The sequence below is a fragment of the Oncorhynchus nerka genome, linkage group LG6 (assembly GCF_034236695.1).
Source record: "Oncorhynchus nerka isolate Pitt River linkage group LG6, Oner_Uvic_2.0, whole genome shotgun sequence".
Lineage (NCBI taxonomy): Eukaryota > Metazoa > Chordata > Actinopteri > Salmoniformes > Salmonidae > Oncorhynchus > Oncorhynchus nerka.
In genome coordinates, this window is record NC_088401.1 from 52,190,634 (window position 1) to 52,213,295 (window position 22,662).

A 22,662-nucleotide genomic window follows, 5' to 3' on the forward strand; every position below is an offset into this window, starting at 1 on the left:
AGCAGATCTCTTTGTTTCTTGGGACCTAGAACAAGCATTTCCGTTTGGTCCGAGTTCAAAAGTAAAACATTTGCCGACATCCACTTCCTTATGTCTGAAACACAGGCTTCCGGGCTCGATAATTTTGGGGCTTCACCATGTCTTACTGAAATGTACATCTGTGTGTCGTCTGCATACCAGTGAAAGTTGACATTGTGTTTCCTAATGACATCACCAAGAGGTAGTGTCATGTTATGTCTTGTCCCTGTGCTTTCTCTTCTCTTCGTTTCCCCCTGCTGGTCATATTAGGTTACTATCTCTCTCTCTATCGTTCCGTTCCTGCTCCCAGCTGTTCCCCGTTCTCCTAACGACCTCGTTTACTCTCTCACACCTGTCTCCTCTTTTGCCCTCTGATTTAGTCTCTATTTCTCTCTCTGTTTCTGCTTCTGTCCTTGTCGGATTCTTGTTTGCTTTGCCCTTGTCCCGTCCTGTCGTAATCTGCCTCTTCATCAGATGCTGCGTGTGAGCAGGTGTCTCTGTCCTCTACGGCCCGCGCCTACCCAGAGGGACCTGAAGTCTGTTGCCGCTAGCCCTGCAATTCTCCTCTACTACTAGAAGGAGGACTCTCCTGCAAAGATAGAGGATTTATGTTTTCCCTGTTTGGACATCTCCTGTAAAGATTGAGGATTTATGTTTTCCCTGTTTGGACATTAAAAGACTCTGTTTCTGTTGAATCGCTGTTGGGTCCTCACTCACCTGCATAACAGAAGAATCCGACCAAGAATGGACCCAGCGACTTCGGATCCTCTCAACTCAGCCGTCGAGATCCAGGGAGCGATGCTAGGCAGACACGAGCAGGAATTGTCTGCTGCTCGACATGCCGTTGAGACCCTGGCCGCCCAAGTCTCCGACCTCTCGAAACATATTCACAATCTCCGCCTCGATCCACCGGCTACTTCCAGGGCTTCCGAGTCTCCGGAGCCCAGAATTAATAACCCACCGTGTTACTCTGGGGAGCCCACTGAATGCCGCTCGTTCCTCACCCAGTGTGATATTGTGTTCTCTCTCCAGCCCAACACGTACTCCAGGGTACAGCTCGTATAGCCTACGTCATATCTCTCCTTACTGGACGGGCTCGTGAGTGGGGCACGGCAATCTGGGAGGCAAGGGCTGAGTGTACTAACCAGTATCAGAACTTTAAGGAGGAGATGATACGGGTTTTTGATCGTTCAGTTTTTGGGAAAGAAGCTTCCAGGGTCCTGTCTTCCCTATGTCAAGGTAATCGATCCATAACGGACTACTCTATAGAGTTTCGCACTCTTGCTGCCTCCAGTGACTGGAACGAGCCGGCGTTGCTCGCTCGTTTTCTGGAGGGTCTCCACGCTGGAGGTAAAGGATGAGATTCTCTCCCGGGAGGTTCCTTCCAGCGTGGATTCTTTGATTGAACTCGCTATTCGCATAGAACGACGGGTAGATCTTCGTCACCGAGCTCGTGGAAGAGAGCTCGCGTTATCCGTTTCCCCCTCTCCGCATCACTACCATCTTCCTCCACTGGCTCAGGTGCTGAGCCCATGCAGCTGGGGGTATTCGCATCTCGACTAAGGAGAGGGAACGGAGAATCACCAACCGCCTCTGTCTCTATTGCGGTTCCGCTGGTCATTTTGTCATTTCATGTCCAGTAAAGGCCAGAGCTCATCAGTAAGCGGAGGGCTACTGGTGAGCGCTACTACTCAGGTCTCTCCTTCAAGATCCTGTACTACCTTGTCGGTCCATCTACGCTGGACCGGTTCGGCAGCTTCCTGCAGTGCCTTGATAGACTCTGGGGCGGAGGGCTGTTTTATGGACGAAGCCTGGGCTCGGGAACATGACATTCCTCTCAGACAGTTAGGGGAGCCCACGGCCATGTTCGCCTTGGATGGTAGTCCTCTCCCCAGGATTCAGCGTGAAACGCTACCTTTAACCCTCACTGTCTCTGGTAATCATAGCGAAACCATTTCTTTTTTGATTTTTCGTTCACCTTTTACACCTGTTGTTTTGGGCCATCCCTGGCTAGTGTGTCATAATCCTTCTATTAATTGGTCTAGTAACTCTATCCTCTCCTGGAACGTCTCTTGTCATGTGAAGTGTTTAATGTCTGCTATTCCACCTGTTTCTTCTGCCCCCTCTTCACAGGAGGAGCCTGGTGATTTGACAGGGGTGCCGGAGGAATATCATGATCTGCGCACGGTCTTTAGTCGGTCCAGGGCCACCTCCCTTCCTCCTCACCGGTCGTATGATTGTAGTATTGATCTCCTTCCGGGTACCACTCCCCCCCGGGGTAGACTATACTCTCTGTCGGCTCCCGAACGTAAGGCTCTCGAAGATTATTTGTCTGTAGCTCTCGACGCCGGTACCGTAGTCCCTTCCTCCTCTCCCGCCGGAGCAGGGGTTTTTTTGTTAAGAAAAAGGACGGGACCCTGCGCCCCTGCGTGGATTATCGAGGGCTGAATGACATAACGGTTAAGAATCGTTATCCGCTTCCCCTTATGTCTTCAGCATTCGAGATCCTGCAGGGAGCCAGGTTTTTCACTAAGTTGGACCTTCGTAACGCTTACCATCTCGTGCGCATCAGGGAGGGGGACGAGTGGAAAACGGCGTTTAACACTCCGTTAGGGCACTTTGAATACCGGGTTCTGCCGTTCGGTCTCTCTAACGCTCCAGCTGTCTTTCAGGCATTAGTGAATGATGTACTGAGAGACATGCTGAACATCTTTGTTTTCGTTTACCTTGACGATATCCTGATTTTTTCACCGTCACTCCAGATTCATGTTCAGCACGTTCGACGTGTCCTCCAGCGCCTTTTAGAGAATTGTCTTTATGTGAAGGCTGAGAAGTGCGCTTTTCATGTCTCCTCCGTCACATTTCTCGGTTCTGTTATTTCCGCTGAAGGCATTCAGATGGATCCCGCTAAGGTCCAAGCTGTCAGCGATTGGCCCGTCCCTAAGTCACGTGTCGAGCTGCAGCGCTTTCTCGGTTTCGCGAATTTCTATCGTCGTTTTATTCGTAATTTCGGTCAGGTGGCAGCTCCTCTCACAGCCCTTACTTCTGTCAAGACGTGCTTTAAGTGGTCCGTTTCCGCCCAGGGAGCTTTTGATCTCCTCAAGAAGCGTTTTACATCCGCTCCTATCCTTGTTACACCTGACGTCTCTAGACAGTTCATTGTCGAGGTTGACGCGTCAGAGGTGGGCGTGGGAGCCATTCTGTCCCAGCGCTCCCATTCTGACGATAAGGTCCACCCTTGCGCGTATTTTTCTCATCGCCTGTCGCCGTCAGAACGTAACTATGATGTGGGAAACCGCGAACTGCTCGCCATCCGCTTAGCCCTAGGCGAATGGCGACAGTGGTTGGAGGGGGCGACCGTTCCTTTTGTTGTTTGGACTGACCATAAGAACCTTGAGTACATCCGTTCTGCCAAACGACTTAATGCGCGTCAGGCTCGTTGGGCGCTGTTTTTCGCTCGTTTTGAGTTCGTTATTTCTTATCGTCCGGGCTCAAAGAACACCAAGCCTGATGCTTTATCCCGTCTCTTCAGTTCTTCAGTAGCCTCCACCGACCCCGAGGGGATTCTCCCTGAGGGGCGTGTTGTCGGGTTGACTGTCTGGGGAATTGAGAGGCAGGTAAAGCAAGCACTCACTCACACTCCGTCGCCGCGCTTGTCCTAGGAACCTTCTTTTCGTTCCCGTTCCTACTCGTCTGGCCGTTCTTCAGTGGGCTCACTCTGCCAAGTTAGCCGGCCACCCCGGCGTTCGGGGTACGCTTGCTTCTATTCGCCAGCGTTTTTGGTGGCCCACTCAGGAGCGTGACACGCGTCGTTTCGTGGCTGCTTGTTCGGACTGCGCGCAGACTAAGTCCGGTAACTCTCCTCCTGCCGGCCTTCTCAGACCGCTTTCCATTCCCTCTCGACCGTGGTCTCACATCGCCTTAGACTTTATTACCGGTCTGCCTTCGTCAGCGGGGAAGACTGTTATTCTAACGGTTGTCGATAGGTTCTCTAAGGCGGCTCATTTTATTCCCCTGGCTAAGCTTCCTTCTGCTAAAGAGACGGCACAAATCATCATTGAGAATGTTTTCAGAATTCATGGCCTTCCGTCAGACGCCGTTTCGGACAGGGGTCCGCAATTCACGTCTCAATTTTGGAGGGAGTTTTGCCGTTTGATTGGGGCTTCCGTCAGTCTCTCTTCCGGTTTTCACCCCCAGTCTAACGGTCAAGCAGAATGGGCCAATCAGACTATTGGTCGCATCTTACGCAGTCTTTCCTTTCGAAACCCTGCGTCTTGGGCAGAACAGCTCCCCTGGGCAGAATACGCTCACAACTCGCTTCCTTCGTCTGCGACCGGGCTATCTCCTTTTCAGAGTAGCCTCGGGTACCAGCCTCCTCTGTTCTCGTCCCAGCTCGCCGAGTCCAGCGTCCCCTCCGCTCAGGCTTTTGTCCAACGTTGTGAGCGCACCTGGAAGAGGGTCAGGTCTGCACTTTGCCGTTATAGGGCGCAGACTGTGAGAGCCGCTAATAAGCGTAGGACTAAGAGTCCTAGGTATTGTCGCGGTCAGAGAGTATGTCTCTCCACTCGTAACCTTCCCCTTATGACAGCTTCTCGCAAATTGACCCCGCGGTTCATTGGTCCGTTCCGTATTTCTCAGGTCGTTAATCCTGTCGCAGTGCGACTTCTTCTTCCGCGACATCTTCGTCGCATCCACCCGGTCTTCCATGTCTCCTGTGTCAAGCATTTTCTTCGCGCCCCCGTTCGTCCCCCCCCCCCCCGTCCTTGTCGAGGGCGCACCTATCTACAGGGTCCGGAAGATTATGGACATGCGTCCTCGAGGCCGTGGTCATCAGTACCTAGTGGATTGGGAGGGTTACGGTCCTGAGGAAAGGAGTTGGGTTCCATCTCGGGACGTGCTGGACCGTTCGCTGATCGATGATTTCCTCCGTTGCCGCCAGGTTTCCTCCTCGAGTGCGCCAGGAGGCGCTCGGTGAGTGGGGGGGTACTGTCATGTTATGTCTTGTCCCTGTGCTTTCTCTTCTCTTCGTTTCCCCCTGCTGGTCGTATTAGGTTACTATCTCTCTCTATCGTTCCGTTCCTGCTCCCAGCTGTTCCCCGTTCTCCTAACGACCTCGTTTACTCTCTCACACCTGTCTCCTCTTTTGCCCTCTGATTTAGTCTCTATTTCTCTCTCTGTTTCTGCTTCTGTCCTTGTCGGATTCTTGTTTGCTTTGCCCTTGTCCCGTCCTGTCGTAATCTGCCTCTTCATCAGATGCTGCGTGTGAGCAGGTGTCTCTGTCCTCTACGGCCCGCGCCTACCCAGAGGGACCTGCAGTCTGTTGCCGCTAGCCCTGCAATTCTCCTCTACTACTAGAAGGAGGACTCTCCTGCAAAGATAGAGGATTTATGTTTTCCCTGTTTGGACATTAAAAGACTCTGTTTCTGTTGAATCGCTGTTGGGTCCTCACTCACCTGCATAACAGGTAGCATATATAGTGAAAACAATGGTGGTCATAGGACGGAAGCTTGAGGAACACTGAAACTTACCGTTGATTTGTCAGAGGACAAACCACCCACAGGGACAAACTGATATATTTCCAACAGATAAGATCTAAACCAGGCAAGAACTTGTCCGAGTAGACCAATTAGGGTTTCTGATATCTCCAAAGGAATGTGGTGATTGATGGTGTCAAAAGCGCCACTAAGGTTTAGAAGCATGGAAACCGATGCAGAGCTTTGGTCTGACGCCATTGTAACGCCATTTACCACCTTCACGAGCGCCGTCTCAGTACTATGATGTGGTCTAAAACCAGACTACAGCTTTTTGTATACATTATTTGTCTATAAGAAGGCAGTGAGCAACAGCTTTTCTCATGTTTTTGAGAGGAATGGGAGATTCCATATAGGCCGATAGTAAAAGATTTCCGGGTTGAGGTTTGGCTTTTTTTACTGGCACTTTTAGTGAGTTTGGGACACATCCTAACATGTATTGACTCTGGGGTGTGAATACTTATGTAAATTAGATGTCTGTAATTATTTTCAATACACCGACAAACATTTCTAGAAACATGTTTTCACTTTGTCATTATGGTGTATTGTGTGTTGATTGGTGAGAATGGTTTATTTTTTTTGTATTCATTTTGAATTTGAGGCTGTAACACAAAATGTAAAATGAGTCAAGGGGTATGAATACTTTCTGAAGGCACTGTAGCAAACTTTTTTTAGCTGATGGTGGTCCTGCAGACCAATTTCCAGATAAAGTGTCCGGGGTGATAACGTTGAATGAAAAAAAAATAAAAAAATAAGATGTTGGTCAACTTGTTAAATACAGAGGTTGATTAAACGGCTATTAAAAGTCAAAAGCAAAACGTTTGACTGGTAGCGAAGTAGCAGCAAACAGCAGAGCAGCACGAAAACAACGCTAGTTAGGGGGTTTTGTAGCCTCTGCCGAGTCCCCAACAACCAGATGTTCCAGTTTTCAGGGGAAATGGAAAGAGAGCCAGTGACACGCGTTCCGCTTTTGGACCTTAACAAGGTGACACTCCATCTTAACTCCCTCACATTTACTGGATTGGATGAACAGTGCAGAAGAGAACCTCCCCCAACATTTTTTTTGTTCTCATGACCAGTATGTAGGGATCTAGTTTCAGGCGTTTCTTTTACGCCTGCTACGCTAGGTTAATGGTTTTGTAACAGAAGGAAAGAAGGATTCTAGAACACTTCTGAATCTGAATAAGCTTTTAAATTGTATTTTGTTCTTTATTTTAAATAGCGCCTGAGCGTTAGTGTTTACTTCATTGTTTAAACTTAAACATCAGGAGTTTGTTTTAAACTGTACCTACATGGGAATATTTGTACATGTATCTGGTATTCCTTAAAAACCTTTTAGATGTAAAGTTCCCTGTTTTATGTAGGATGTGAAATCTGAAACCACTTGAAGCTTGGATGTCCCTCCTACTATTTAATTTGTTCTTCCGACTGTCCATCAACTCCTGGCTGAACCCTATGTCACAGCCACTGACAAAGCACACGCCTGCAATATATTGTAGTGCAGCAGGAGAGAGTGGTTTCATCACTATAGCACATTCAGAGATTGACTTATAGCCATTCATCTAAAATAATTCATAGATTTTAAACAAATAACACTTTCTGTTTTGTCATAGATGGACAAGATTAATATGTGATGAAAGGCAAGTTCAGGAAACCAAGCTAGAGCTTTGTGTGATGTTCACAGATGTTTTGATCAAGAGAGATCTTTAGAACATATGCACATTTTCTCCAACACTAAACATACAAATATGTATTTTACAGTTATAAGGAAGGTGAAATCCTGTAGTTAGTGGTTTGATAATTTGATTATACTATATATAGAAAGAATATATAGTATCAGTCAAAAGTTGGTACACACCTACTCATTCAAGGGTTTTTCTTTATTTTTACTATTTCCTACATTGTAGAATAATAGTGAAGACATCAAAACTATGAAATAACACATATGGAATCATATAGGAACCAAAAAAGTGTTAAACATCAAAATATATTTGATATTATTCAAAGTAGCCTCCCTTTGCCAAGGTAGGGATGGTATACAGAATATATCAGTCAGAAATTGCAGCCCAAATAAATGCTTCACAGACTTCAAGTAACAGAGACATCTCAACATAAACTGTTCAGAGGAGACTGCGTGAATCAGGTCTTCATGGTCAAATTGCTAAAACCACTACTAAAGAAGAAGAGACTGGCTTGGACCAAGAAAAGAACAATGGACATTATACCGGTGGAAATCTGTCCCAATTTGAGATTTTTGGTAACAACCGCCGTGTCTTTGTGAGACGCAGAGTAGGTGAATGGATGATCTCTGCATGTGTGGTTCCCACCGTGAAGCATGGAGGAGGTGTGATGGTGCTTCGCTGGTGACACTGTCTGTGATTTCTTTAGAATTCAAGGCACACTTAACCAGTATGGCTACCACAGCATTCTGCTGCAATACGCCATCCCATCTGGTTTGCGCTTAGTGGGACTATCATTTGTTTTTCAACAAGACAATGACACAACACACATCCTGGTTGTGTAAGGGCTATTTGACCTAAAAGGAAAGTGATGGATTGCTGCATCAGATGACCCAGCCTCCACAATCACCCGACGTCAACCCAATTGAGATGGTTTGGGATGAGTTGGACCGCAGAGTGAAGGAAAAGCAGCTAACAAGTGCTCAGCATATGTGGGAACTCCTTCAAGACTGTTAGAAAAGCATTTCTCATGAAGCTGGTTGAGAGAATGCCAAGAGTGTGCAAAGCCGTCATCAGGGCAAAGGGTGACTAATTTGAAGAATTTAAAATATCATATTTGGTTTGCTTAACACTTTTTGGGTTACTACATGATTCCATATGTGTTACATTATAGTTTTGATGTCTTCACTATTACTCAAAAATATAGAAGGTAGTAAAAATAAAGAAAAACCCTTGAATGAGTAGTTGTGACCAAACTTTTGACTGGTACATTTAAGAGGTTTGAATCATTTTACATATACAGTACTTCAAAATTCAAAAAGGCAATCACACATCTGCGCTATCTTTGCTGCAGGTGCATGGTAACAGCTGAATAAGATTAGAAAAAAACTAGAAACCCGCACACTGCTCTTGATAGTATCACTGCTCTTTAATAAGCTTTACGTTTCGGCCTCGAGGACTTTGTCAGAGCTCTTGTACAGTATTGACATAGAAAGAAATCATGGCAAAGATATAAACTTTCAAATTACTATTTTCTGGGATTTTCATTGAGCCGAGAGTAGAAGAAAAGAAGGAAGTCTGAGTGAACCAACAGTGTATTGTATGGTACACAGCAAATTGTCCAGGGTTAACTAGTGTGGATTTTTTAAGTGTAACATTTATAGTGTTGATTTGGGAGTTTAATTAACTAGTAAATATTTAAATTAACACTCCGTGGTAGCGTTAATAACCAGAGTTGTGTGATTGTGTAATTTTTACTCAGTGTAGAGTAACTCAAAACCACACCCAGCCATTATCATATATCCCAGCATGCTCTATTGGGAAAGGGGAATACCTAAATCAGTTGTACATTGCAGGGTGATTTTCAGAATTGTTTGTTTCAAGATCTGTTTTTGTATGCACATTGTCTGATTGATTGATCTTATGCTACACAAAGGATAAGTAGCATCCATTTATCTAAACAAATCCAATCTGTTTGTAAATGCACCTATTACTGGGTCAGATGGTTATCCCAGTTTACATAATTTAGGTAGTCTCAATAAACAATCCTCCCTCCCAGACAGTAATTCAGAATGTAGAAGTTAAAAGTTAAAATGGCGAAGTTGCATAAAGATATGGGAATCCATATATGACGTCATGGTTTTACCACTATCCATATGGAGTTTTTAAACTACGGCCGGCGAATGGTCCAATGCGCCAATAAATCAGCAAAATCTACTTTTTAGTTTTTTCAGATTTCTTGCGTCTTGGAGTTTAAATTGGGATTGTGTATTCTATGCTAATGACGATACAAACGAGTAACAGAGAGCAATGTACAATACGGCAAACCTGGTAAAGAAGGCATTTGTGGTGAATGGAGGCATCTTTATACACCTCCGCTTTTGTTGGATATCCTCACTCTGGCTGGATTCCAATTAGAATTACACATCACTTTGCAAGCCAGCATGTGACTTGCAGGCCTAATGTAAAACCAGGAATTTCTGACCACTGTGTTAGTTTAAGTAATGTAGGCCCTGGAAGAAAATCCTTATTATATATGTAATGTACTGTAAAAAAATATATATATAATAAAAATGCAGGTAAGGCTGGTAGAACCATTCAGAGGGTTCTAGGTAGATCCCTTTGCAAAGTGTTCTACCTAGCACCAGAAAGGGACAAACCGAAGAACCCTTAGCACCTTTTTTCTAAGAGTGTAGGTCTACATACGCACAGTATAGACTACTCCCAGGGACACAGACTGATACACACAAGCGTGTAGGGGCATTCTTCCCAGTGCAGGCACGCAGGCTGCCATATGGGTATAAGAGAGCTCTGCCAGGTCCACTCCTGTGATAAAAGATGGACTTGTTGGCGAGGCTGGCTCAGACACATGCTACCTACCCTGCCATCTGGTTGTGTTCTGACTAATAACTCTCGCCTGACTAAGCAGACAATCTGCTCTGCGGCTTTTTCGCAACCGAGAGCCCATTGTTTGATACGTCAATCTTGCTCCTGCGCTGATCCAGCAGCATGTTGAATTTTAATCATCTTTACCGACAGGTTGAACCCATTTATTAATTCCTTTGGTGCAGTGCATACAAATACACTTATTGAAATAAATATGCATATGTATGCAGCATTGTTATATGCACACGCACACAATTCTATTATAATGAATATGCCCGTTCTACTTTTCCCAAGTATATAATTCCCACTGGACTTTGTTTCCCCAGCATCATACATTTTGCTTCTCACCCTAGATTTTTACACACACACACACACACACACACACACACACACAGGGAAGACTACTAAATTGCACACACAAAATCATAAAAATAATTATACAATATTAAGCTCTTCTAAAAAGCACATAATTCACATTCCACACATTTTGGATTAATTTACACAGACTTTTTATAGCTTTATTTACAGATGAATTCTTGACAGTTTTTTTCCCCCTCTGTTGGCATAATTCAGTGGATGCCATATTTGTCAAACCTTTACATTTTTTTAAACTTCCAGTCTCAATTTGCTTGAGGAGCATTATTGGTGAACAATGAGGTGAGTGTTTTCCGCTTTGTTTTCTTTCTTTTTAAAAATGGGAATCCAAATGTCTTCCTGTAGGAGGCCAGAACCAAATAAAAAAGTGGGAGGAGGAAAGTGATGATTATGAATCATGAGGGGGTGGGGCTACCTGCTGATGGAGTGGGCTGGGGAGGGGAGTTTGGGAAGTTAAAACTCTTAAGACAGGTGACATGATACGGATGTGGCTACTGCAAGGGGGGGAAAAAATAATCTGTAATGTTTCCTAGCAAGTGCCAAAAGAGTGGAGATGGAGGAGATTAAGAAAATGGCTCTGTTCAAACAATCTAACACGGCTTCCTTACTTTCTTCAAGGTCATAGCTGATGTAAAAGGATTGTATAGTTAAATAGGATGCCAGTGAAGAGTGTTTGGACAAAGCCAGCGAGTGAATGGGGTCCAGCATGTGCAGAGAGGAAGGGCACTTGGTTCAAGTCATTTGATTGAGGTATGTGAAATGGAAGGGTATAGTGCCAATGTGAAGATGGCAGGAAAGCTGGAGCCTGGTACAGAGCAGAGACGATGGTGATTATGACTAAGGGGAGAAGTGCCAGGAGGTTGAGAGGGGGTATCCAACAGGTGTGGAGGTAAGGGGTCAGAGGAACAGAGGGCTTCAGATGGAGGGAGACTTAAGGAGAGGGTGTGTATGGAGGGTCAGATGGGTTCGGGGGTGATTTGGGACCAGGGGGCTGTTGAGACTCAGTTACTGAGCAGTAGCTCTGTCGCAGTCTCCACGTCCCAGGATTTCGACGACAACGCCACTATTACTGCATTCTGTGGAGACGGGACGAAGAGTAGAGAAGGAAGTTTATAACACAGTCATAACTATGCTACAGCATTCAAACACAAAACAGATCCATTGGTGAACCATAATAAAATGTGATGAAGGTATCTACTGCTGAGACAGCATTGGAGCTAGTCACGTGGGGCCCACTCACTTTGTCGAAGCCCATGGCACAGAGTTTGTCTATTTTGCGGGTGTACTCTGGACTGGAGGAGGGGGCGCCGGCGTACACATGAGACCAGAGTCTGGCCGTCTGTTTGAACATCTCTGGGTTCTGTTTATACTGAAGAGTGAGAACACACAACACTGAGTTGGCAGTATACAAAACATCACTAGGCTACAATTTAGTAAAGCAATTGTACACGAGAGGGCATGCTAAAACTATTTTATTAGCAATTATTTTGTGCAACAAAAAAAAAAAAAGGTGTTTTGGACAAGCGAGTGTACAATTGCTTTTCTACAACGGGTTATCAACCTATTCATCAGCTACTATATCATCCCTCAACAAAAATATAGGCTAGTCCCAATGCGTCTATGGTTACTAGCCAAGCCAGCTGACCGTTCAGTCTATCGGTTAAGCTGCCAGTCATGAACTCTGTTCAATATCCCCGTCGTTGGTTGTAAATGTTCCGTTGCCATGCTGGCCGGCAACGCCTTTATGGTAGAGTGACCAGACGGAAGCTACCCCTCAGTAAAAGACACATGACAGCCCACTTGGAGTTTGCCAAAAAGCACCTAAAAGACCATGAAAAACAAGATTCTCTGATCTGATGAAACCAAGACTCAACTCCTTGGCCTGAATGCCAAGCTTCACATCTGGATGAAACCTGGCACCATCCCTACAGTGAAGCATGTTGGTGGCAGCATCATGCTGTGGGGATGCTTTTCAGCGGCAGGGACTGGGAGGGAGACTAGTCAGGATCGAGGGAAAGATGAACGGAGCAAAGCATCCTTGATAAAAACCTGCTCCAGAGTGCTCAGGACCTCAGACTTGGGCAAAGGTTCACCTTTCAACAGGACAATGACCCAAAGCACAGAGCCAAGACAATGGAGGAGTGGTTTCAGGACAAGTCTCTGAATGTCCTCTAGTGGCCCAACCAGAGCCTGGACTTGAACATCTCTGGAGAGAGCTGAAAATAGAGGATCTGCAGAGAAGAATGGGAGAAACCCCCCCAAATACAGGTGTGCCAAGCTTGTAGCGTCATTCCCAAGAAGACTCAAGGCTGTACTCGCTGCCAAAGGTGCTTCAACAAAGTACTGCGTAAAGGGTCAGAATACTTATAAAATGTGATATTTCATTTTTTCATTTTTTTATCAATTTGCAAAGAAAATCAAAAAAGCTGTTTTTTCTTTGTCATTATGGGGTAGTGTGTGTAGATTGATGAGGTGAGAATAAGGCTGTAAGGTAACAAAATGTGGAAAAAGGGGTCTGAATACTTTCAGAATGCACTGTGAGAAATCAGCATTTGAGGATTATGCCGATTCATGATTTCGACTGGCTGAGAAAAGATGTCAGTTTCGTCCTGATACTAATTCTCAATAGGACAGCGGAGATCGAATTTCAATACCATAACAATGTTGCAAATGCCAAGAGACAGACCGCAACGTTGGCACAAACCCCACTTGTTGCAAACCAAATGTTAAGCTAGAAGCAAATCATGTCTAGATGCGTTTTACAGTGGAGACCAACTTAACGAATATGGCGGGCTGGGCTGATGGGACAGCGGATGGAGCAAGGATTTCTCAGATGGATCAGAACACAAGATGCCCATTTTTGCGTCATAGGCTTACCCGTGCTGAACAGGTTTTTTAGTATGGCTGGCTTAGAACACGTCTCAACCAATCACAATGCTTGTTTTGACCAACTCATTGCAGAATAAACCAGTGAGGAGACAGAGCAAGTCTAAAAAAAAAACACATTACAAAATCTGCAAAAGACATTCCAGGCATACTTATGCATGATCTCCCTCTCCCACACATGCACACAGTGTTCCTCTCACTTGATTGGCCACCACAGCGTCCTGTGGGTCGTCTGGTTCTGCAGCTGCCAGTAAGGCCTGTAGTGACAGCAACACTGTCCTCAGCGTCATAGCTGCCGCCCTGTCAGACACACAGAGGGAACACAGAGTAGTAAGACCTGGGATCAGCCTTAACCAAGACATGACAATGAAAAGAAATGTGAATTTTAGAGTGTTGAAATAAAGTGACTCACCACTGGTCTTTGAGGATGTCCAGACATATCGCACCTGTGACTGAGCTGATGTTGGGATGCCAAATCTTCGTGATAAATCGTACCTGGGGGGCCACAGGAAGCACATAAACAAGCTAATTAATTAGCAAGGACTTCACCCTGGCACAGGTCAATGTTGACAAAATCCACAACTGAATGACAAACATCAGAATATGTTTGACACACACACCTACCTTTGGTGGATTGAAGGGATATGTTTCTGGAATTTTTATTTCTAGTTGATATCTACCACCTGAAAACATTTTTTGGGGAAATAATTAATCACAGCAAGAAATCTATATCCTTTTGCATGACATGAACCACACTCACTCGAGGTAAAAAGTGCTTTGAATCCTATTGTGGTAAGTTAGGTAATCTGCCTCAGCCCTCAAGTAAACCCAGGCGAGCTTGTCCCAGGTAAAGCTGTTAGGTCTGTCTGAATAGACGACAGTAAACTCCCCTGGGCCTCTCACCTTCATACGGTGTATCAGGTGGCCCTGCGATCTCCCCCTTCAGCTCTGTGAAGTTCTCATCCACCAGGTCCACTTTTATCTGGTTTTTACTCGTCTGTCAGTGAGAAGAGAAGTCAAAAGTTAGTTCTGTCACAGAGCATGGGCCAGGGTGTAAGGAAAGGAGGGGTATCCGTCAGGGGGTACCTCATCCCAACTTCCTCTCAACACAGACATTCTCACGGAAGTGAGAACTAATACTTTCACATGATCGGTCTCCTTGCACTTGAGTATGACAGATACCTTGATAACAAGCAACATTATAAGACGTTTGAAAGTAGTGACTTGTGCCATAGATTCTGATACGATATCCGAAAGGGCCAAAAGCTACCGGTATCTTCTTGCATCGTAAAGTGCTCTAGTCTGTAGGGACATTATTTTGCAAACAGTTATGAACATTTCCACATGCCGTGTCGCATTATTCAAGTGTGTTAACTTCTGTGCAGCATGAGTGGGGAGCTAACATGATGTCTCCCAGACTCCCAGTGCAGGATAGCAATGAGTAAGTGGACCAGGCACGGTGTGCTATAATAAAGGGTCGGCTGTGCTGATAGACAGGCTTGATCCGCGAGACACATTTGACAGACAAAGTTTTTTTTTTTAAATACAATATAGAACCGAAAAGTCTTTAAAAAAAATTATAGTATCAAAAAAAAGTACCCAAGTTTCAGTATACCGTGCAACACTATTAAGCTGTGGAAGCCAGAACTGTGTGTGACCACTCGGTTACGGGGACATCATTCTGCCGCGGACACCCAAACCAGTAGACACCGCAAAGCCCAAGCAAGCCTGACCCGCTCTGGAAGTTGCTGTAACCCTGCTTGGGATATTTACACTATATTGGCTATTGGTTGAGACGCAGGGTCCGTTCTAGCTTGTTATGTCAGGGTGGGGGACTGGAAATGTAAAATAAATGCATTTAGGTTATAGTTTATTAAGATGCATGAATACACCACACCAACAGCCTGATAAACAATCAATTGGCTGTTTTAAAATGAATTTCCTGCAATTTCACATTGTTATGGTCAATAGATGTGATAGCATGCTTAATATATGCAAATACGTGATTCTATTCCGTAATAGGGTAAACCGTAAGGTGTTCCAGCTAATCAAATCAACGTTTATTTATGTTCCAGCGTAGTGTAAGCTACACAATACAATGAAATGTCTACTCGCAACTAAAGCTCTCCTTGCAAACAGTGCAATTATTCAGCTATATGGATTTGCGTTTACATTAGGCTATAGGATGTGGTCATAGGCCTATAAGGCTATACTGCAAATTGTTGTTTGTTCCTGAACAAGCCGTATGGCAGAGCTACCCTTCAACACCACAAGTGAAGTATGACTCTGGGGTATCCAGTGAACTTCTCCCATGTGGTGCAGCATGGACCCTATGGCCCCTTCTCCTCCACCTCTGGGATACAACTCAGCACCAAGTCTCCCTAACAACCCAGCGTGTGACTTATTATTCTACATTGGGAGTACCAGGGAGTTGCAGTGCAGTGGACATGGCTGCATACGTCATAGGGAGGACAGTTTCGCCCGTATTCAACAGAACATTATGCAACAGAAGATCAGGTCCCAGGGTTCATCCTGTCAGGGGAGCCCTCTCCAACAGGTTGCAGTAGAGAACATCGGACAGTCATATGAAGAATTTGTCTCTTCGGCCCCGGCACCGTTGCCAGGTGTGACTGTGACCATCGGGTGTGACTATATTGCTTCTCCGGTCCTGGCACCGTTGTCAGGCACGGCTGCGACCGGGCAGGGACACGTCATGTCCTCGGCCCCCGCCGGTCCTCAGGAGTTGCCTGCTACAGAGACTGAGCCCACAACAGATGTCATTCCCTCCTCCACTGCTGTGGAATCTGGGGGAACCCTCTCCTATGTGATTCCAGCATTATCGCCGAACGGTAGTGAGCCTATGTCGCTGGCTGGACCCTATTCCTCACCGCCGCCAGATCATCACCCGTCAAAGCTACACGGCGAGCCTGTCTGCCCATCCGACACGCTGTCCCTGCAGTAGAGGACCCTCCAGCAGCACCGGTCTGCTGCTACCGCCGATGACCAGTCCGGCCATGACCTGTGCCCATGGGGGGACACACAGCCACACTGGTGTCACCAGCTACTAATAGTACAGATTTTCCTGACCCAGCCACAGCCCTGGGTCCCAAGCGTGCACCACCTGACCCAGCTCCAGTCCTGGTCCTGCTGGACTCAACCCTCAACTGTGGGGGACACAACAGACCTCATCGGGGCAGACCACCCAGACTTCACCCCCCAGTGTCCTGTCCCAGGGGCACTACCTATTCCTGCTCCTGGGGTCTGAGCTGATCCACCATCTGCCTTGGACTCACCAGCATTGGCCTGGACTCTGGGTCTACCGGTGGGACCTTCTCTGGGGCTTGCCCTGGGTCCACCTCTGGGGCAAAGCCCGCCTCTGGAGGAACCACTGCCATGCCTGCTCTCCGCTGACGGACAAATCTGGGTTTGGCTGATGCTAGGTGAGCGCTACCTGCCCAAATACATAGTGCCAACTATAAAGTTTGATGGAGGAGGAATAATGGTCTGGGGCTGTTTTTCATGGTTCGGGGGAGACCCCTTAGTTCCATTGAAGGGAAATCTTAACACTACAACATACAATTACATTCTAGATGATTCTGTGCTTCCAACTTTGTGGCAACAGTTTGGGGAAGGCCCTTTCCTGTTTCAGCATGACAATGCCCCCGTGCACAAAGCAAGGTCCATACAGAAATGGTTTGGTGAGATCGGTGTGGAAGAACTTGACTAGCCTGCACAGAGCCCTGACCTAAACTCCTTCGAACACCTTGGAGATGAATTGGAACACCGACTGCAAGCCAGGCCTAATCGTCCAACATCAGTGCCCGACCCCACTAATGCTCGTGGCTGAATGAAAGCATGACCCCGCAGAAATGTTCCAACATCTAGTGGAAAGCCTTCCCAGAAGAGTGGAGGCTGTTATAGCAGCCCATATAGCAGAATGCCCATGATTTTGGAATGAGATGTTCACCGAGCAGGTGTCCACATACTTTTGTAGTGTCATGTAGTGTGCATCCCATGTTCATCTTCCTCAGTGTGTTTAAATAAAGTTCCCGTGTGGGTGTTAACTCTTGGGCTGCGTTATTCCCCTCGAACCATGGGTGGTGTCAGTGAGTCACATCCATAGAGCCGGGTAAAATACGTAGAGCCGGGTCACACTCTTTCACTGGTGCCGTCATTTCAGCACCAACCGCTTCAAATAAACACGATGCTTAATAGTCCTACTCATCACGTATTATTACAAATAGGTCATCACTTCTCACCATGGTGCTCGTTTAGTAAAGTTAGACAAAAACTCAATCAATGTCTCGCAAGATCAATGATTAATTTGCATTTTACATAACAGAACAGACTATAATAGCGTATCAGGCCTCGACAAACAAAATGCAAGAAAACGCATCTGCTCTAATCCGCTCATGAAACAGTAATTCAAGAGCATCTAAATGCATATTCCCGTGAAACAGAGATATCAATCAAATAGATTGGCACGCAGATGCAGTTGACGTTTCACCAGTAAAACGTGAAGAATTATCTTTCGCGACTGACAGTGACAGCCTATTTTGAAATTAGGTAGCCTATGCCTAACTTGGTATTGGAGGCTATTAAAAATATAAAATATTTGAGACAATCTATGTGTGGGCATAGGCAGTTTGCAATTGGAGGATGCATTTTATGCATATTCTTTCATGATAGGCTATTCAATAGGTTACATCTGTCGGTACAAAAGGAAATCAAATCAAATCAAATGTATTTATATAGCCCTTCGTACATTAGCTGATATCTCAAAGTGCTGTACAGAAACCAAGCCTAAAACCCCAAACAGCAAGCAATGCAGGTGTAGAAGAACGTCATAAACAAAAATTGCGCTCCATCACCTAAATAAGATCGCACTACACTACTGGGTTTGCGGCAGTGGAGGCTGCCGAGGGTAGGATGGCTCATAATAATGGCTGGAACAGAGCGAATGGGAATGGCATCAAACACATGGAAACCATATGTTTGCATTTGATACCATTCCACTCATTCCGCTCCAGCCGTTACCACAAGCCCGTTCTACCCAATTAAGGAGTCACCAACCTCCTTTGGTTTGTGACTATGAACTTCCATTGTCTCCGATTCAGTTGCAGTCATTCGGTTAACAGATTTGTTTTGGTAACAGAATAATGCATTTGAATTACTTCATAAATCATAAACCACATTTGTATTTGTAAAAACAAACTAAATTGGGAGGTCTAACTTTACTTGTTATTTCTGTGAAGTTTCATTATCCTCCCTCTTGAGGGAGAGAAAGTAGAAAATATCTTAAAGATGTGGGTTTTTGATAACAGAATGACAAGACACTAGGCAATATTTCTTAACTTATAGAAGACAAATCATTTCTGCACAACTAAATATAAAATGTTGAAATTATTTGGACAATGGACGCAATGCAAGAATTCTACAAAATACTGCAGTAAACAAATCTGCTTCCACTAAAGGTGTGTTTGTAAATTCAATCTGGAGTGCCAGAGTGCGCTGTCAGGTTGTCCGTTAGTAAATTCAGAGCATTTCGCTCTCGGAGCGCACACTGGATGCTCTGGCTGAGGAGTGGGGTACATCGGAGCAGTCTGACCTCACAACGGTAGTCAAGCATCCAAGCTAACTGGCTAACGTTCGCTAGCTACCTCCAGACATAAACAAGAGATCACCTCACTGACCATTTTACTTGTCCTAGCAGAGCTGATTATGCTGTTTTTATGTTATCCAGACATTGGTGACTGTAAGTGTGCTGCTGGCAGCAATTTAATTGACGGCTGTTAAATGTTCGTAAATTCATCAGCTATTCTGCGCTCTGGCACACTCAGATAAGAGTGCTCTGAAATCAGAGTAGATAGCCAGTGCGAATTTACGAACGCACCCAAAATGTAAATTATGTGGTCGTCAAAATACATAAATCATTTGAAAACAATGTGGCAGTAAAAATCCCAATACTGTGCCATGAACATTCAAATCTGTGGGCCAACCCTTCTAGTGAAACCCCACAAATCATTGTGTTTATAATTACGATGGGTATTCCTCAACCTAGAGTAAGATCGATGTGACATTGTATTGCCAAGAGCTATGGGAAAGTCCTGAGGGTGTTTCACGGTCAACGGACGTCTTGACTGAACTACACTGAACAAAATATACAAGCAACATGTAAAGTGTTGGTCCCATGTTTCATGAGCTGAAATAAAATATCCCAGAGATTTTCCATACACACAAAAAGCTTATGGCTCTCAAATTGTGCACAATTTGTTTACATCCCTGTTAGTGAGCATTTCTCCTTTGCCAAGATAATCCATCCACCTGAAAGGTTTGGCATATCAAGAACATGATTAAACAGCATGATCATTACACAGGTACACTTTGTGCTGGTGACAAAAGGAAATTCTAAATTGTGCCGTTTTGTCACAACACAAAGCCACAGATGTCTCAAGTTTTGTAGGGAGCGTTCTGACTGCAGGAATGTCCACCAGAGCTGTTGCCAAAGATTTGATGTTCATTTCTCTACCATAAGCCACCTCCAACGCATCTGTTGCATTCATATTTTTGTTCAGTTGGTGCTAGCTGTGAGGGGAGGGCCTTACGCCGTTCGCTGAGACAACAAGCCAGAAGAGCGGCAGCACTGCGCGGCAAATTTTGTGATTAATGGTTTTATTCTTTCAAGTAAAAACTACCAGAATTCAGTGGCTACAGCCCTACAATCATTAAAAACATAGCTGAATACCAGTGAATTGAAAATATGTCCCATCTTGTCTTTTGTGCAGCTGGTTCTTGCATGCAGCTCACTCTGTTCTGTGCTTAGGCTAACTATTTGCTGCAGTTTATCCTCCCATCACCAGAGTAACTCATCAACACCAAAAATAACATTACAATGTAACCCAACTCGAATGTAGGCCTACCGTAGAAGTAAACTATGTTATCCAACTAGGAACCTTCTGTGTTACAGTTCAGACTTAGGTGAGAAGTGTTCATCTGTGTTAGGCTGTGTGAGTGTGTGTGTGGGGAAGTGTTTTGTGTGAATGTGTTGGTGGGAGGGTGTGTATTAAGTATCTAATTTGCATAAAGTAGTATAAAAAGTGGTATTCTAATTTCATACATTTGTTCAAATTGTTACAAACTCTGTTTTGCATAAAACTACATTATTGTAATTATGTACTCCATACTGCCACATTTACATAATATAGCATTTGAAATGAAAAGACGTCATAACAATATGACCACCCTATCTTGAGATGTTGGACAAAACATGTTGAATTTAAGAATCCAGACAGGTGATTTGATGCCTTTATCGACTAGGGATTAACATGGACCTGTCCCGAGACCTTTTTCAATAACTTGAAAATAAGACCGCTCAGCTACATGTATGGTAAATCCTATCCTCATGAAATAAAGTGTTCTGTGTTTCTGGGAGAAGCATCTATAACATGAAATACAAAGTATAACACCTGAACCAAAGTTACATTTTGTCCCCTAAAACCCTAATATTCGTTTCCAGTTTAAAGTGTTTTGATGCATTTCTAATGTTTGATGATGATTTCTCTTCAACCTAGCCTGCAACAACACAGGTAGAAAATGTCACACTAACGTTAGATTTCGAACCCTCTGCGGCAGAAGTTGCACCCTGGTGGTAACCAATTATGTATATAACAATCATTGGTGGTAACATATCGTTAGCGGTGTGTGGCAAATATACTTTTTAGCTAGCTTGTTGGCTAAATAACCAGACATCTAACGTATTCGCCTCTGTAATCATATCAAGCCAGTGTGAGCGTATTTGCGTGGCTTATTTCACTACCCCTGGCCTAACTAGGTTGCTACCTTCGCTAGAAACGCGATCTGTATAGTAGTAGCTGGCATCCAGGCGGGGGGTTTCCTGTAAGCTAGCAGCCATAACTAACGATAACGTAGTTAGCAAAAACCCAGTCACATTTTCCTTCGCTTGCAAGCCAGCTATCGCCTTGTCCTTCGCGTTTGTTAACAACTGGTACCGCTATCTAGCTGTTAGCTAACAAAACACTACTTTCCAACAACAGGCAATAATCGTGTTTGACACAAACTCTGCTAACGTTGCTAGCTACCTAGCGTTAGATTCACGGTCGATTGAAGAAAATAAATCACCAACCTCCTCGCTTTTGAGAACCTCTTTAAATTCCCGTTTTATCCTTTGAACCGCGATGTTGGCCATGATTTCGCCGTGTTTCTGTCGGAAGGGAACACGATCCTCTCGGTCACAGGCCTTACTTGGCTTCAGCCCTCCTAGTTAGCTAGCTAACCCAGCTAATTCGCAGTCCCCCTCGCACTTTCGTTCTCTGCCTCTGTCACTTTTGGATCGGAGCAATAATAACAGCTGCTAGCTACGGCCACTAATTGCTAAGTTCTACTGGAACGTGACCGAGCCCCGATGTCATAAAATATAACGCTAGTTACAAAAGAGCAGAGGAACATGTGTATTTTCTCGCAATATTGCCACTATGTACGCAGTGGACAGAAGGTGGTCCTGGAAACATTTTAATACCAACTACATGCAAGCTGAAATGCGGGTCATGTGATTTCTACAGCATTGATACCCTCCCTGTCATTATAACATTTTAGAGGGGCTTTTTATGTCTGCAATAACTGGTAGACGTACTTGCATGAGTGGAGAATTAAAAAACAGGCATACATTTGCTTGTATATGCTTGATTATGTTGTCCAAAGTAAACGTTCATTAATAAATAATGACAATGTACATTATATTTATTGTTACCTGGACCTCACTTCTTATCATCAATGATGCAACATTCAGAACCTACCTATAGAATAGTATGTATCTGGGACACTTATAAGGTCCACTGTACACCTTCATAAACCCTGGGGTGTATTCATTACGCCAATTCTGTTGCAAAACATTTAGTTTGTTGCATTGCAAAAAGTTTTTTTAACAGAAACAGTTTACTCCAAATGAAAGTTTCTATTGGACAAATTCAGGTAGGTCCCTCAAAGTTTTGTTCTGTTTGCTTCCGCTTGGTTCTTAAACGTAGATGGGTTCCGTTGCAAGATGTAATGAATACACCCCAGTCTTGATTATGATGGATGAGAACAAGGTCAAAGGTTATTCTATTAATCTGTCATAACAAAGCCTTTCCTTATTTGTATTCATGGTCTTTCACTGCCTCTACCTAGAAAAACTGTTTCATGTGGAGATGCCACATCATTACATGACAACTCAGGATGATGTATCATATGTCAGTCATACTAGACTCTATGGTGAAACAATGGTACTAATA

At 44.7% G+C, this 22,662-nt stretch overlaps 1 protein-coding gene across 1 annotated transcript; it reads right to left on the reverse strand.

Annotated features, from left to right (window-relative positions):
• Nucleotides 1-11,405: 11,405 nt before the first annotated feature.
• Nucleotides 11,406-21,682, reverse strand: LOC115130586 (ubiquitin-conjugating enzyme E2 K). Its single transcript, XM_029661874.2, has 7 exons — nt 21,519-21,682; nt 14,279-14,372; nt 14,000-14,058; nt 13,788-13,870; nt 13,576-13,675; nt 11,730-11,858; nt 11,406-11,565 (listed from the first exon to the last, which is right to left on the reverse strand). Exons 1-7 carry the CDS (start codon nt 21,579-21,581, stop codon nt 11,491-11,493), a joined length of 603 nt encoding a protein of 200 aa, XP_029517734.1. The 5' UTR covers nt 21,582-21,682; the 3' UTR covers nt 11,406-11,490.
• Between the last annotated feature and the right edge of the window lie 980 nt (nt 21,683-22,662).